This window comes from Antechinus flavipes, chromosome 5 (assembly GCF_016432865.1).
Source record: "Antechinus flavipes isolate AdamAnt ecotype Samford, QLD, Australia chromosome 5, AdamAnt_v2, whole genome shotgun sequence".
NCBI lineage: Eukaryota > Metazoa > Chordata > Mammalia > Dasyuromorphia > Dasyuridae > Antechinus > Antechinus flavipes.
The window spans coordinates 129,355,584-129,372,980 of record NC_067402.1 but is presented as its reverse complement, the minus strand read 5'-3'; the positions used below and the strand labels follow the sequence as shown (position 1 = coordinate 129,372,980).

Sequence of the window (17,397 nt, the reverse complement as noted above, 5' to 3'; positions counted from 1 at the left end):
ATTCTCATAGTAAAATGCTCTAGTAAGCTTCCTGCCTCCCAGATTACTTCACAGGGTACCCAGCCATGACAAAGGCTGTGAGGGAGGCTTACCAAGAGGGCCTTTCTTAAGGCCCTTTGATTCTAACTGGTAGACAGTTGATACAAACAGCAGCTTCCTTCAGTTGTTATCTAGGTAGAAACCCAACTTTCAACTGCTCCTCACATCATCCTTTCTCTTCTGTCCTTTGCCAGTTCATCAAGGATTTTAGAAATCTGAATTTATTTTTCCTTGCTTCAATCTGAAAGAACATCTGGGCTTGGATAGGAATAGTCAATAAGTATTTATTAAGTACCTCCTATGGGGCAGCCACTGTGCTAAGAATTGAGGATACAAATAAGAAAGAGTCTCTTATCAGCTAGGAACTTACTAATCTGGGAGGAAAAGGAGGAAAGATGATGAATAAAAGAAAGCTGAAAAGAGGGGGCAAGGGTAAAAACTAGAGGTTAAGATGTCTTGTGGACTGGAAATTAAGAAGTTCTTCTGCAGTAATTTTGTGAGAGTAGATGAAAAAGTGGAGTTGGGGCAGAAGAGGAAGGTAACATATCATAATTTTTAGGCTGCTTACAAATGTTAACTTAGTTGTTAGCAAACACAGACATACATGGAAAAGAAAAGGGAAAAAAAAAGATAGTGCCCGTGCTCTAGGAAGTTACAGTCTAATGGAGAAAGACAAAAACACAAAAGAAAAATGAAAGAAGTTCAGGGGAAAGGAGGGAAAGTCACCCTTGGGTCTGGACATGATGAAAAAGTCAAAGAAATCCAAAATGTGAATAGCCAAAAAACCCAAAGATATTGAGAATAAGTATAGCTACTGGAAAATGAGGAGATGTCTGAGGAGATCTGTCTTCTGTCTCCCCATCTTTAATGAAGGTTGTTGAGTTATCAAGTAGGACAAATATCAATTCAACTTTTAAAAATTGCCTAATAAACAAAACTGATCTGGAAAAACATACTTAAAACTGGAAAATAGTTTTCATAAAATGACAGTGGTAAAGAAAGTCTCAGTTTCCTCATCTGTAAAATCAGAATGTTGAACTAGATCTCTCTAAACTCTACATCCATGGCTTTATGTCTAATGAGATCCATAAAAAAAGAATAAAACAAATCGATAACAAAAATAACAACATGAGGAAAGCTTTAAACAATCTGAATTAGAGAATATAATCAATGAGAGATAAAATTAATAGGCTGAAGGTATATTGGCAATATCAATTAAAAAAATGCCCAAAACAAAATCAAAGGGCAATTGAACTGGAAAAAGGCTAGAAAAATTTATGTACAAAGACAATGGATTTTGAAGATGGGGTTTAAAGTGATAGTCTAGGACTCATTGAATTACCTGAAAAAGAGTCTAGCTACCATTTTAAAAAATACTGCCCAATAAATTTCCCCAGAACTAGTTAGATCAAAAGATGAACTATAAACAATAGAATTTACCCTATGTCCTCAGAGACAAAAGTCAAATTTCATTTACTCACACTAATTGCTCTTTATAATTTCATCAATATAAAAGATTTTCCATGTGCTTAAGAAAAAGATTGCTTATCAAAGTATCCCAATTTGAATCCCATAGGCTTGCTCATAATGAGAAAACAAAGAAAATGCTGGCAAATGATTGATAATTTGTCAAAGGAGATCTGATCCTTAATCCTTAATCCAGTGAAGCCAGGAATAAAATACAAAGATACACACACACACACACACACACACACACACACACACACACATTCAATATAACATTTCTAGATATTTCCACAAAGGAAAAATATACTGCTTAAAGACTGTGGAAAGTAAATCAGTCTTGGAATGATCTCAGAGACCAAGAGGGGTAAGGATTTTGGAGAGAAATTTAATAAGCAAATCAAAGGGAAACAACTGATTAAATCTTTAAAAACAAGCAAATAAACAAACAAAAAACCCTAGAGTAAAACAGTGAATGGTGATTGAAAATAAATCTTTTACTGGTTAGCAATAACAGAGACAACAGGGTTTTTAAGACCTGAAATTTATAGTAGGAATAAGTGGGAGTAGAAGCAGACCAAAGTGGTGTTTATTCTAAAGATAGGATTATTACAATCTTTGGGTCGTTTGAAGGGGATAGATGACACATTCAACTAAGGACCTCATATAAATGTTGCATAGAGAGTAGTTGTCTGCAAGTGTGCAAGATCGGACACAAGAAGAGGCATAAGTATAATAGATATTACTGTTATATTACATACCAATACATGGAAACATCAGTGCAAAAAATATTTTGATTCTATTAACAAATGCTCTACCACAGAGTTGCTTTGATAGATAACTAAGGGTCACAAACAAGTCCATGAAAGACAGAAATAATAATATATAATATATAACATTTATAAATTAAATAATCTACCCCAAAGTCCTATTCTGATATTTCATGTTATAAAGATGAACCTGGGCTATCAAAAACTACGTAGGTGGGACAGAAGCTCTGGTAGTTTCCAGCATGCAGGAAAAATCTTTCCATGGTCCCAAAAACAGAGTTTGCTTTCCAAGCCCTGCTCCTGCTAAAACAGAGACACATTACCAGTAGTTTGGCAACTTGGAGCAATAACAACAAAATATTGTAATTTTTATTTGTGATAATTTTGGCAAAGTAGTTGAAGAGGTGGGGTGGGAGTGGGAAAGGAAGCTCTCACACACATACAACTTTTAGGCTGTTTACGAATTATAAACTGTTAGCATGCTGTTACAGTCTTGTTCAAAGACCAAAGAATGGGCATGCTGTTGGAGGAAGGAAAGCATTTTAGTCTTGATCTTGATACTATAAACAAAGCTAATGGACTTCCAGCTATGTGGCAGGATGGCTCAATAGTTAATCTTGGAGAGTCAAATCAATGAATTGGTAGAGTGCAATTTATTATATTCACAAAGGCAATTAAAAAACCAAGCAAAATATCATGAGATATTTGGAAACTTCATATTGCAATGATCATAGTTTGTATTTGTAAAAAGACACCAACTCCTTTGTCTTCCCCTTTTAAAAGCCCTCTTGTGTCTTTTATGTGAGATAGTTTACCTCATTCTACCTTTCCCTTTCCTCTTCTCTCAGAACATTCCTCTTTCTCATACCTTAATTTTATTTTTTTTAGATATCATCCTATCATATTTCTCTCACACCCAAGCTCTCTGTACTTCTAACTTCCTAAGAATGAAAAAGTTCTTAGGAGTTACAAGTATCATTGTCCCATGTAAGAATGTAAATAGTTTAACCTTATTGAATCCTTTATTTCTCTTTCCTGATCACCTTTCTATGCTTCTCTAAAGTTTTGCATTTGAAAGTCAAATTTTCTGTTCTGATCTTTTCATCAAGAATATTTATAAGCTCTCTATTTCATCGTATATCTAGTTTTTCCCCTGAAGGATTATATTCAGTTTTGGTGGATAAGTGATTCTTGGTTATTATCTTAGTTCCTTTGCTCTCTGAAATATCATATTCCAAGCCCTCTGATCCTTTACTGTAGAATCTGATAAATCTTGCATTACCCTGATTATGGCTCTATGACATTTGAATTATTTTTTTTTCTGGCTGTTTATAATATTTTCTTGACCTGGGAGCTCTGAAATTTGGCTATAATATTCCTGGGAGTTTTATTTGGGGAATGTCTTTCAGGAGATGAATAGTGGATTTTTTCAATGTTTTTTCCCCCTCTGGTTCTAGAATATCATAGCAGTTTTCCTTGATAATTTCTTGAAAGATAATGTTTAGGCTCTTTATTTTTATCATGACTTTCAGAAAGTTAACTAATTCCTAAATTATCTCTCATTGATCTATTTCTTTTTCCTGTGAAATAATTAGGCATAAGTGACTTGCCCCTAAGGTCACACAGCTAGTGTCAAGTGTCTGAAGCTGAATTTGAACCCAGGCCCTCCTGACTCCAATGCTGGTACTCTATCCACTGCACCGCCTAACTGCTCCTTCTTGATTTATTTTTCCATGTCAGTTGTTTTTCCAATGAAATATTCCACAATTTCTTCTATTTTTCATTCTTTTGATTTTGTTTTTTTAGATTCATGGAGTCATTAGTTTCCACTTGTCCAATTTTAATTTTTAAGGAATTATTTTCTTCAATGAACTTTTGTACCCCCTCTTCTTGTACCCCAATTTTACTAGTGAATTTTGTATATTATCTTTCATTTGATCGATTCTGCTTTTTAAAAATTCTCTTCATTATATTTTTGTGCCTCTTTTACCATTTCAATTATTCTGTTTTTTAAGGTGTTTTTCCTCCAGTATTTTTTTTTTGGGGGGGTGCTTTCTTTATCCTTTTTAAAAAAATCTCCTTTGATTATTTTTTCACAATTTTTGTGTATTACCTCTTGTGCCTTTTCCTAATTTTTCTCTACTTTTCTTATTTGATTTGCAAAGAATTCATTTTAGGCCTGAGACCAATTTATATTTTTCTTTGAGACTTTGGATGTAGCAGTTTTGACTTTGTTGTCTTCTTTGGAATTTGTGTTTTGATTTGTTCTGTCACTATAGTAACTTTCTATGATCAGGGCTTTTTTGTGTGATGTTTGTTTACTTATTTTTCCATCCTATATCTTGACTTTTAATTTATATTAAAAATCAGATTCTGTTTCCAAGATGGAGGGAGCACTCTCACAAACTTCAGACAGTTTTTGTTTTGGTTCTTGTTTTATTTATTTGTTTGTTTACCATGCTACTATTTTCAGAGCTAGTTCTAGTAGTCTGTAAGCTTGCAGTTCTTCCAAAGTAGGAGAGGTATCTTTACTATCTCCTGATCTGTGCTCTGGTCTATGAACAACCATAAGCACTCTTTTCTGCCCTGGAACTGTGAGTAGAGTCCTTTCTCTCATGTGGTCACAAGTTCTGGTGTGCTAGTGCTCTTCCTTGTCCTGCATCTACAAGTTGGAAATACTTGTGAACAATGCAACAAAGTCTTGTGCCCACTACCAGCAAAGGAACTTCCATCATCTTTTTCTGATGAGTTGTCTAACCCCCATTGCTGTTTCTGAACTTGAAAATTCTAGATATGACAGCAGATAGATACAAATGTGTTGTGGGTTTGCTGAGATAGGACTTGTAAGGGTGCAACCTGTGCTGGAGTACTCCCTACTTTCACCCTGCTGCAACAGACCATAGATTTTTCCTGCCAATCCATTAAGTTGTTTACCCCATTCTTTTGTAGGTTTGGTCGCTCCAGAATTTGTTTTGAAATGTTATTTGAAAAGGAATTTGAGGGAGCTCAGACAAGTCCCTGCCATCTCTATCATCTTGGCTCCATCATCCCTTTCTTCCCCATTTTTAAAGGAAACATTAACTGAATTACAATAAGATTTAGATAATTAATGGTAAGAGATTTCAATATGACTCTGGGAATCTGCTGTTAAACAAAGATGAGAAAGACGTTATAAAATGAATAGCAATGTCGAAAAAATTAAATTTGATAGTTATGTTGAGAGAAATGAGTGGACTTATTAGAAAATTTTCTCTTGAATACAGATGGAACTCATAAAAAAGAAATTGAGAAGCTCAAAGAAAAAAGCTAAAAATTGAGTTAATGAAAGAAAATCAAGTATTATGAAGTTATGAAAACTGACTCCAATGTGAAGCTTAAAGAACTTATAAGTAAAAGCAAAAATCAGACATTTCAAATGCTAATTGCATAAACCTTATGCAATTAAAATATTAATAAGTAAAGGACCTATGATTAAAAGATAAATGTCTAAATGGTTACTAAAATAATTTGCTCAAAAATGATTGAAAGATCAAAGAAACAATAAAATTATGTTGAATATAACAACAATAATTCTATAATAAATCATGAGGAGTAGACAAAGAAGTACTTAGAAGCAAATGTATTTTGAAGGATGCTTATATTAACAATTCAATTCAATGATCATTTATAAAGCACTTTCATTGTATAAGGTATTATGGATGCAAATGCAAAAATGAAACAATTTCTAATCTGCAAGACTTTATATTCTACTAGACAAAGAGAAAAGGAGAAGGCTAATGAATTTAGTTCTCTCTGGTTAAGAGAAAAAGAGAGACAGAGACAGAGAGAGAGATACACACACACAGAGACAGAGAGAGAATCAGTTATAAATATAATAAATCAATTTAATTAAGTTTAATAAAAAACAATAATAGCTAGCAGTTATGTAGTACTTTGAAGATTTGTGAAGCACTTTGCAAATATTATTTCATTTTATCTCCCCCAAAACCCTGGGAGGCTAGTGCTATTAGTATCTCCATTTTACAGATGAGGAAACTGAAGCACAAAGTGATTGCTCAATCATGGTTTGTAAATATCAGAGATTAAATTTGAACTCAAATTTCCTGATTCCAGTTCAATACATAATGCATCCTACCATCTAGTTGCCTCATAAAAAAGAAATTATGAAGCTCAAAGGAAAAAGTAACTATTTAGAAAACTAAAAATTGACTTAATAAAGAAAACCAAGAACTATTTTTAAAAGAGTAATACAATTGATAAAACACAATAAAAATGAAGAGGGAAAACCAAATAATCAAAATAAAAATGTAGATGGGAGAAATTAAGGCAGATGATGGAGAAATAAAAGAAACTATTAGAGAATACTATTAACAAATATGTTGTTTATATTTGTTACATAATGAAACTATAAACATAAAAGAAGATAACAAATGCTCTGAAAGATACAAAATACATAATTATATAAAACAAAAAAGATATTTGAGACAAATTAACATTGGGAAAAAATTGATAGGCCTTCACTAGAACAAGATGGATTCATGAGTTTTATCAAACATTAAATAAAAAATAACTCTAATGTTATATAAATTGCTTTCAAAAATAAAGATAGTATTTGACCCATTTGTTTTTTGAGGAAAATATGATTCTGATATGCAAACGAGGGCAAGAAAGAGAACTATAGACCAACATCATTAATGAATATTGATGTCAAAATGTTAAATAAAATTTAAACAATAGAACAGAATATTTCCAAAAAATTTTCTCATGATTTCTAAAAAGTCATGACTTGGAAGAAAGTATAATAGAGGAAGAATATACAAAAATAAAAAGGTTTTGTAGAATAAAAATCAATGTATCCTGAATTAGGAGGGGAAAAAAACTAAGGAAAAAATTTATACATCACACCCCTCAGCCAAAAGTCTGATTTATAATTTATAAAATTTATAAAAATTTATAAGGAATCGACTTAAACAATAACACACAAAATGTTCAAATTTTTAGTAGTTAGAAAATTGCAAACTAAAATTATATTATGTTTCCATCTAACTTCCATCAAATTGGAAAAGAGAGAAAATCACAATATTCAGTGCTGGTTCATAATCTGAGGTAAGTTTAGAAGTTTTATGAAAAAAGACATATTATCCAAACATTTTGGTGATAAAATTCATTTTTTTATTCTACTATCCATGAAACAAAAGTCCAGTATAGTGATGTTCTGTCCAGAGATTGACATTAATCAACTCAGGAAGAGAAAAGGGAGGATTGTAATGAGAAAACGATATTACCAGGTCCGAGAGTTAGTTTAAAAATGTCTTTCAATAAGCAAAATGTAATCAAAGTTTTACCTTTTCAATCTTAAAACTGTAATAATGATTATATGTATATTGGCAGTGAGTATTAGTATAGTGATAGTGCTGGGCTTCATTATTTCAAGGTAAAAGGTTGGGTTTGAGTCTTCAGGCTTAAATTGGGGATAATGATACTTAGAATATCTAATTCATGTAGACTGATCCATCCATTCTGGACAATTTGGAACTACGCGCAAAAGGCTATCAAACTGTGCATACCCTTTGACCCAGCAGTGTTACTACTGAGTTTATATCCCAGAGAGATCTTAAAGGAGGGAAAGGGACCCACATATGTAAAAATGTTTGTGGCAGCTCTTTTTGTAGTGGCCAGAAACTGGAAACTGAATGGATGCCCGTCACTTGGAGAATGACTGAATAAATTGTGGTATATGAATACTATGCAATATTATTGTTCGGTAAGTAATGACCAGCAGGATGATTTCAGAGAGGCCTAGAGAGACTTACATGAACTGATGCTGAGTGAAGTGAATAGAACTAAGACATCATTATACATAGCAACAGCAAGATTATGTGATAATCAATTGTGTTGGACTTGGCTCTTTTCAACAATAATAATCATTCCGCTCATCATTTCTTATAGAACAATGATATGCATATCGTATTATCATATAAGATTCTTTAATGAATCTACCCAGAATAAATTGTTTAATGATTTCTTAATTATAACAGACAAGGCATAAAACAAGAAAACATAATTCCTCCAGAAGTATTTGTCATTGTCACGGACATTGCTTTCTAACTGCTAATCACAGCCACTCCAAAAAATTTGGTCTAGCACTTTACATAGAAAAAAACCAAGTGGATAAAGGCTGCATGGTGCCCAAGTTATGACATGTGGGTGGGTGGGCAATTTAATGAGATATTTATTTATCATATTTATCTTATACAGGCTCTATTGTGGGACAAATAGCTAAGCCAAGAATTTGATGGAAAAAGAGGAGAGCTTTTTGGATTGCATATGGCAACTTGCACAGTATTTTCAATGATCTCAAGCTATAGCTTGATACCAACATTTCCTGCTGAAACTACATGATTGGAAATAATGGAATTTTTTAATTTCCAGAAGAATCAAAAGTGGGGGGGTGATCTATAGAGTAATGGAGTGATGTGATAGATGTCAGAAGGCAGTATCATACCAATGATGAGCATAAAAGTGAAATAAAAGCTTTCATCAAGGAAATGCTCATGATGGGAAAGGATGTCAGCTAGTCATATATCATTAATCAATTAATCAATTGACAAGTACTCATTAACTGCCTACTATAGGCCAGGCATAGAAAAGAAAACAGAAATAGCAAAATAGTGGAGTAATAACTTAGGAAATGTCAAATATTTACAGTAAAACCTCCAAGGTATTTTGAAGTGGAGGATGGAGAGGAGAGAAGAAATCCTCTGTAGATGATTATGGAGGAAAATAGATAAGAATCACACAAAATAGAATAGAATATACAATTTATGATATGTACCATTGGAGAGGCTATTAATGAGATCACAGATTCTGATTTAATTTAATACATTCATTACTTGTTTATAACAAACAGATCAAATTTTTACAATTTGAAAAAGCTTTCTATCATTCTTTCTGTCAAAAAACTGCCACTATAACATCATTTTTCACTCTCTCTCTCTCAGACTACTGAAACAGTCTTCCAACAGGTCTCTCCATGTCAGTTTCTCCACCTGCAAAATGTTCTTCTACATGTGGAGAGCTAATCATATAATTCTGAGAATCTGGATTTCTCATGGTTCAGAGAATAAAATCTGAATTCTAGCTACAACATTCAACACCCTACATAATCTGATAGCATTGTAATTTTCTTTTTAAATTATAGATTTAGCAATTATTGCCAAATATAAATATTCCAATATGCAAAAACAGAATTTCATATGAAACTGTGGTCTTCTTTTATATATAACTTGTTTTTTGAGTACTATAAATTTAGCACGATAGTGACAAAATGGCCCTATTTGTACCCCCTTCTGAACCATTCATTTTCTTCTGTGTATTTATTGACTTTGCTAGGTCTATGCCATCTTATTCCCCTCTCTATGGGCTTAATAATACCCAAAGTGCACTATTCTTTGTCCTTTATATACAACATGTTTCCCACCATTTGCTTTTCCTTAACCCATTATTCTTTGTCTCTCTTTCTCCTTTCTGAATTCCTACCCGTTTATAGTCCAAATAAGATGATACCTTAAATAAAAACTTTCCATAACAACCTTTGTAGGTCATGCTCTTCCCTCTTGGGACTCCCATAGCATTAGTTCTATCCCCTTCTAACATTATTGTGTATCAGAGATAAATATTTATCAGGTATTTTAGGCATAATAACATTTATACTCTTACTAGACTGTAAGCTCCATATAATAATCCACACTGTGCTTATTTATTTTTAAATTAAAAAAAATTTTTGAGATTGGCTCTCTCTCTTTAATTTAGGCTTGAAGTACAGTGACTACTCATGGGCCTGACCCCACTGTTCACCATGAAAACACTATTTCCTAACTGGACCAGTTTGCTCCTCTTTAGATAATTTAGAAGTCCCCTGATCATAGGACATCATATTAGACTTAGTGTGTCTACCAGATAGCCCTGTGGTAACTCAGTAAATCTGAACTAAAAAAATCTACTAGCTTCAACTTCTACCATAACAGGGTCTATAGATATGTATTACCTTACTCAGTAATTAAATGTCTTTCATGTGTTTATTTTTCCCATTATCTAGCCCAGAGTTCTGCATAATATAAGTGCTTCATAAATGTTTATTGACTTGAAGGTGTTGATATCTTATAGTATCCTGATATGCTATTAAGCTAAACTCTAAGAATAGTAAAGATGCATCTATGATATTGCTACCTTTTTTTTTTTTTAAAGGAACATCAATCCTAGTTTCTTTCAATTCTTGAGCACACTAAATTTTCAAAGAATGGGATTCCATGAATACACAGAATAACAAAATATAATGAGAAGTAGGAGTTCAGATTTGATGTAATTACTTTGTTCCTGTTATAGAAACATGGACAGCATTCCACAAATAGTGGGAAAAGGAACTTTTGATCTAAACTAAAAAGATGCTGAAAATTCAGTTCCTCTGGCTCTGGTGGACAGAGCTAAAATCTGTAAGGATAATTTTTATAAAATTGTATTCAGTATTATGTGGAGAACAAATTTTATGGAAGTTTCATAGGAATGAAATCAAGAATAATTATTCAATTAAGAAAATTTCCAGAATGATCAAAAATTAAACTCTGGGCTTAGATATAGAATTTTTAAAAATAATATCCTTTAAAAAAGGGGGAGGACAATATGACTTGGATTATTTACTCTTGTTGATCATTCTTCATTTTCAAAGAGGACCAAAGACATCATAGGGTGATGTCTTTACTTGCATGTGAGTTAGCTTTAAGTGAAACAGAATCACAAAAGTCATCAGCCTCACTTTCTCTTCCACACTTACTGAAGTCCAAAGGCAAGACAATAGTTAAGGTGATGGGCAATGGCTCAAGATGCAATAGATGACCTTGGTGTATTTGCGTCTGACAAAGCTCTAAGAACAGCACCTGCTTCAGCCATCTTTGTGGTTATTGGAACAAAATGTTCTCAACTACCCATTCCGCCAGTGGGAGGTCTTTACATCTTTGGGATAGACATCACCCTAATTCACTGGGTTTGAGATCCATTGGTTACCCTCAATGTGATTTAACCTATCTAGAGAAAAGTAGGCTGGACAGTTGCTTTAGAAAACAATTCTGATCTCATAAAAGGCTGTTGAATAGAAAATACTAATTAAGCCTTTTCCCTAAGGCTAAAATTATACCCCAATTAGGATTAGCTATAAGGAAAAATTTTTCAACAGTGTGGCTTCTTAAGACATGGGAAATAACTTTTGAGATAAGTTGTTGAATTTTTTAAAAATTAGGATCTTTTTTCCCACCTTTTTGCTTTTCTTAGTATGGTTTAGTAATAGCAGGATCACATAGGATCACAGTTTTAGAGCTAGAAGAGACCATGGAGGCCCCATAGTCCAAATGACTAATTTCAAAGATGAGGGAACTAAGGATCTAAGAACTAAATAACTGTTCAAAATCACAAATATAAATATCAGCCTTTGAAAGACTTAAATTAATGTAGGCACACAGAACCACGTAAAGATTCTCTAATCAGCTGCTTTGATAATTTCTTAGGTATTTATTAAAAGTATTGAAAAAGTATTTTTTTTTCCAGTCTGTCAGTCAATAAACATTTATTAAGTTCCTACAGTTGCCAGGTACTCTGCCAAATGCTAGGGATATAAAAAAGACAAAAGGCAGATCCTGCCTTCAAGGGGTTTACAGTCTAGTGGAGAAGAGAACATGCAAACAATTCTTTACAAACAATCTATATACAGGATTAATTGCGGAAGGGTCCTTGGTTTAGATTCTCTCTCCTGCCATTTTACTTTCTCTGTGACCCTTCAATATGTTACTTAACTCCTTCCTATAGGATTTAGTTTCCCAATCTGTAAGGCTGGAGTAGTTGACTTCTGAGGTCTTCTCCAATCTTAAATCTATGAGCTTTGATGATCTTTTAATGACCCTTCAAGACCCACAGTTCTATACATTTATAGTTCCTACCCTTATTAAAGGCTTACATCAGAATGATGCTTTCCAATCTACACAGCAAATATTAGCTCCCCAAAATCCCATTTTTTTCCTACTTGCCCCACAGTGGAAAAAAGTATATGGACTAAAAGTAGAAAGTAGAGGGATTTATGTCAATTTTAATAAATATTTTGAAAAAAACTTTGGACTGTACCAATTATTTTATTGCTATAGTGGACTCCCAGTGAGGGAGCTCTTTCTCTAATATAGATTGTTTCTTAACCCCCAGTTTATAGAGTCATAGCCTGAGTCACTAAGACTTTCAGTGACTTGTCCAAAATCACATAGCTAATATATATATATATATATATATCTGAGGTGGAATTTGAACTTAGATTTTTTTGTTTCTAAAGATGGTCACTTCCTACAATGTGCTATGCTTCCTCTCGACACATGAATCCTTGAATTTCACATCTAAATAAAATTTTGAACACTAACTGTACATTGCAAATTGAGCCTATATATTAAGAACTTTGCATGTGCATTTTTATTATGATCAGAAGTAGCTTACTAATCAGCAAAAAAAAAAAAAAAAAAAAAAAAAAAAAAAAAGGAGCTGAATCCTAGCAGCTGTTCTTTTCTGAAAGTAGAAAACTCAAGATTTTTGGTCCTTAAGAACTTACAATAACCACAAGTGGATAATATACATTCAATAAAAGTAAAATTTTTAGTTCAGCAAATCGTTTCTTCTCTGACACATTTCCAGACATTTCCTTTTCAAACATTCAGTGGAAGATGTTTGTGCACACAGATCTGAACAAGTAAGCAGCCCACCCCTTTCAAAAACACTGTACTTTATAACTCCTATACTTAACTGTATAAATGTCAAAGGAAAGGTCAATGTGCATTTTTTCCATCCAATTGCACAACCAGTAATTGCCCATAGTTGCAGAATTACACAATGATTGTCTATATTCTTGGCAGTTATCACCATATGTCCATAAATTAATAAAAATAGGAAAGGTACAATTTGTAAACAATTCAGATCACACTCATCTTATTCTTTGCGCTAAGAGTTTTTTCTTTCCAAGTTTCTTTAAATCAATTTGCTTCCTCTATGAGGCTCAGTTGAAAAAGGTTTTTTATCCAAACAGATTTTCATCCTTCCCTATTTTTTCCCCATTAAAGCCCCGTTGAGACCTTTTTATTTTTATATTGACTTTTCTTATATATTATTCCCTAGCATATTCTTAAGTTGTTTTGAAGAAAGTCAACGATTTTAACTGTGTCTACCTGCTTGGTGGTGAAACTTATTATAGAACAATCCTGCCTAGAACACCAGGTCACCTCAATCAGTTGTGGCTTGTCTATATGATGGAATAAAAAGCCAAAATCCAGCTATATTGGTTATCTCCATCATACTGCCATGTAGATAGAGGGGGTTAATGGGGATGTTATAGATCATTTAGGGCCTAGTGTGACAATTTAAGTTTGTGTCTTTTCTCTGGTTCATGAGCTCATTCATCACAGTAAATCAAAAATCAGGTTCAATGTCTGCATTTTTAGGCGACTTATGGAAGAAAATTCAAAGAAAAATTTCCATGAGATGTTTTGAAGATTGCAGCAAAGTCTATAAAACATATAATTCTTGGTTGCTTACCTTCCTTCCAGCTCTGTTATTGTGAAGGTTCATCAATGCTCGAGCATCTTTTCCTTTCCTTTCCTTGGCATCCACAAATGCTCGGGCAAATTTGATCCCATAGTCAATGTTATCACTGCATCCACCCCAATCAAAAGTGCCTTTGCTATCTTTAGAAGTTCCTTTCTTCTTAGGGTCACAGGAGCAAGATTTTAATTCTCCTTGGCTACAGGCCCTGGTGATGGCATATACGACTCCGGCGGAGGAGATGGCGTACACAAAGGCAGCCTCTCGACTACCTGTAATTAAAATGGTCATCTTTAAAAGAGGGTTGATGTTCCTCTCTGTGTAAGACATCAGCCTGCTGTATTGGTGTTCCTTGATAACCCACATACTGATGGGTATTTTGTTCCTTCTAGCTCTAAAAGTCCATCGAACCCTTCCTCTGTAGCTATTTTCCAAAATATGCTTGGATTTTTTTTTTTTTTTTGCAGCCTCATAGATATGGAAACTGATTTGAATTGAAAATATTATGTTTAAAGATTGGGCAAAGAAAAGCATTTGAATCTAGAATGAGATGCTAAGATATGTTCTCTTGCTTTAACACTAAAGAACTTTGTTTTCACCTTGATTTTGATGCAGTCAGTTTAGAAAAGGCATGATCATAAAATTACTGACTATGAATAACTACTAAGATGAACTGACTTTACTCTGGAATGACGATACTAACCATTGTTGCTATTGGTTAGAAAAAAAAGACAGTTGAGAGATTTTTAGGTTTTGCTGGAAGAAAACACATTTACCACCTATAATTAGACTTGTGCATGAGCCATTTTTTGAGCTTTCTTAGAATTATTCTTTATTAGAGCAAAAAATACTTTCACTTACTGACTCAAAGGCACATATTTCAGTGCAATAACTACATTAAATTATTTTAATAATCTGTAGTAACTCATAATACAGTGTTGTGGTATAATGACAGATATAAGACTCTTTAGGGTCCCTGTGCGCACCTCATTTTTCAAATGGTGCTGTATTTCATTGTTATTAGCATGCTTTTTTATTAATGGTTGCCACAGTAAATATATTAACAACCAGAATAGAAGCTGAACAACTTAGTGCCAATAGAAAGCTGAAAACCGACAGCCATTAGGTGATCCAATAGGTACACCAAGAAGAGTGTGACTTTTTGAACCATACATCTGGGAGAACAAACCACCATTTTGCATTGAAGCACTGCTCATTCCCATTTGTCATTCAGGGCTAAAATTTATTATACATTCTTTATAATATTTGCTCTGCTAGCCTCATTATTAAAAATCAGAAAAAAACATATCCTCACCATATTAAATGACACTTACCTCAGTCTTTAAAAACAACCTTCCAAACCCAACAACTCAAAAAAAAAAAAATTAGAACATTTCCGTGTAGTTATGTGAAAATAAGTTGTGTGAATATTTGCCATAAGTAGCAGATTGTGTTCCCCAGAGAGGAATGTGATGATCATATGTCATTTTTTAAAAGGTATCCTAACTTACAATATAAAACTCACAAAGGACCTAAGTGAAATTCATCTGCTTTGTAAAGCAGAATCGAAAAGAGACCAATATATCTTGTAAAAGGACATGGTTTAGAAAAAATACGCTTTTCTTAACTTGCTTAGTCCATGTTCATAGATAGACATCATGGGCTCCATTCAGTCTTGCTAAGAATTAAACTGCAAATTCATATTGCTTTAAGAGGGACTGTGGGCTGGTGAGAAAGCCAGTCTTAGAGGTAAGAAGACATGGCTTTAGCTTTTGTCATTGACAGATACTATATGCAACCAGAAGCAGGTCACCTCACTTCTCAGTGCCCTAGGTTAGTGATATCAAACCCTCAACAGGAAATAGATTAAAACAAGTAAAAGCACAATACAACATTTTTGTCGTAGTTCAGCCATGACCCCATTTGGAGTTTTCTTGGCAAAGATACAGGAGTATTTTTTCTTTCTTCTTTCTCCAGTCCATTTTATAATTGAGAAAACTGAGGCAAACAGGGTTAAGTGACTTGCCCAGGGTCATACAGCTATTAAGCATTTTGAACTCAAGTCTTCCTGACCCCAGGTCCAGCACTCTATCCATTTCACCACCTAACTACCTGGCATCTCTATTTTACTGAAGTCAAAATATAAGTTAAGCTCATTAAAAGTGACTTAGTAATAAGTGACTTTGTGGCAACCATGATCCAGGTCTCCTTTCTTGAGTTGAGGGAACTCAAGGATGTGTGAAGAAAGAGTACTTGTGACAGTGGTTGTTCAGGAATAAGAACTCCTAAAAGCTTAACCTTTTTGGTATCAACATCAAATAACTTTTAATTTGAACATCTTATGAAAAACATCAAAATATACTAAGTGCATGATATGTATGTGTGGGGTTGGGTGTAGATGTGTGTACTAAGGGATGCTCTGAAATAGAAGAAAATGTTGTAGGCAATGCACAAAAAAGATCTTTTAAAAATGAGCAGGGGAATGTGTCTGCTGATAGAAAAACTTGGTCTAGTGTGCAAATAATAGTTACATGAATGATTCAAATAATAGGTATATTAGGTGTTGGATGGAAGAAAAATTATTTTTATAGAACTAAACTGGCCTCCCTTCTTCCCAACAAAATTTCCAAAGATAGTCACATTCTAAAGATGTTACTTCCTATTCATATACACATAATTTGTATCATCTCAATGACACATATCTAGAGACATGTTTGTTTAAACAAAACACTGGGAAGAGAGACTGGATTTTCACTTTCATCTGTGTGTTTCCAAATCCTGTTGACACAGTCTTGAAATGTTTTGCTTTTAGTGTTTTAAATGAATCACTAAAATATTATAAATTTTATGCATATGTACTTTGCGACAATATAAAATTAGATTTCTGATCCTTTGCTGAATAAAAAAGATATTTTTTTCAAATCTGTTAAAAGTTATAAATCCCAAATCTTTTGAAAAATGCTTACATAGTAAGAGTTTAATAATTCCAGAGTAACTTTTGGACTTTTAATAATTTTAGATAATTATCTTATCAAAACATAGTTGAAGAAAGTAAATCATATTTTTATTAAAGGTGCATAAGCATAGTTCATGGAATATTATCTAAGTGTGAGTTTAAGAAAAAAAAAATAGGGCACTAGAGTTAAAAAGTTTTGATTGTCTACATTGGAATCTATGCCATAAAGACAATAGTAGTTGCTCAAAAATTCAAATTTCATTTTCAAATTTTGGGGTTTTCTAGTAAGAATATTTTTGTTATTGCCAGTTTGTCAGTCTTTACCTAAAGTTCCACAAACTGTTTCCCTTACCCAATTCAGTGCCTAGCAAAGAGTCATGTGTATATGAAGTAGAAAGCTGATAAAGGTTTGTGAATTGAGTGATTTAATAAAAAGCTCCTAAAAATCCTCCCCACAAAATCCTTTCTAAACTTTGATTCTTTGAAGCAAAAGGAAACTTTCTAGCTCCCCTATAAAGATGGAATGTTTCTGCATTTTCTGTGTCTTTC

At 33.3% G+C, this 17,397-nt stretch overlaps 1 protein-coding gene across 1 annotated transcript in view; it reads right to left on the bottom strand.

The window, feature by feature from the left end:
* The window catches only part of WNT2 (Wnt family member 2), a 70,476-nt gene that overhangs the window by 45,318 nt on the left and 7,761 nt on the right, over nucleotides 1-17,397 (bottom strand). Inside the window, exon 3 of the mRNA XM_052001128.1 lies at nucleotides 13,887-14,164. Within this exon, the coding sequence (XP_051857088.1) occupies nucleotides 13,887-14,164 (278 nt within the window). The remainder of the gene's footprint in view (nucleotides 1-13,886; nucleotides 14,165-17,397) is intronic.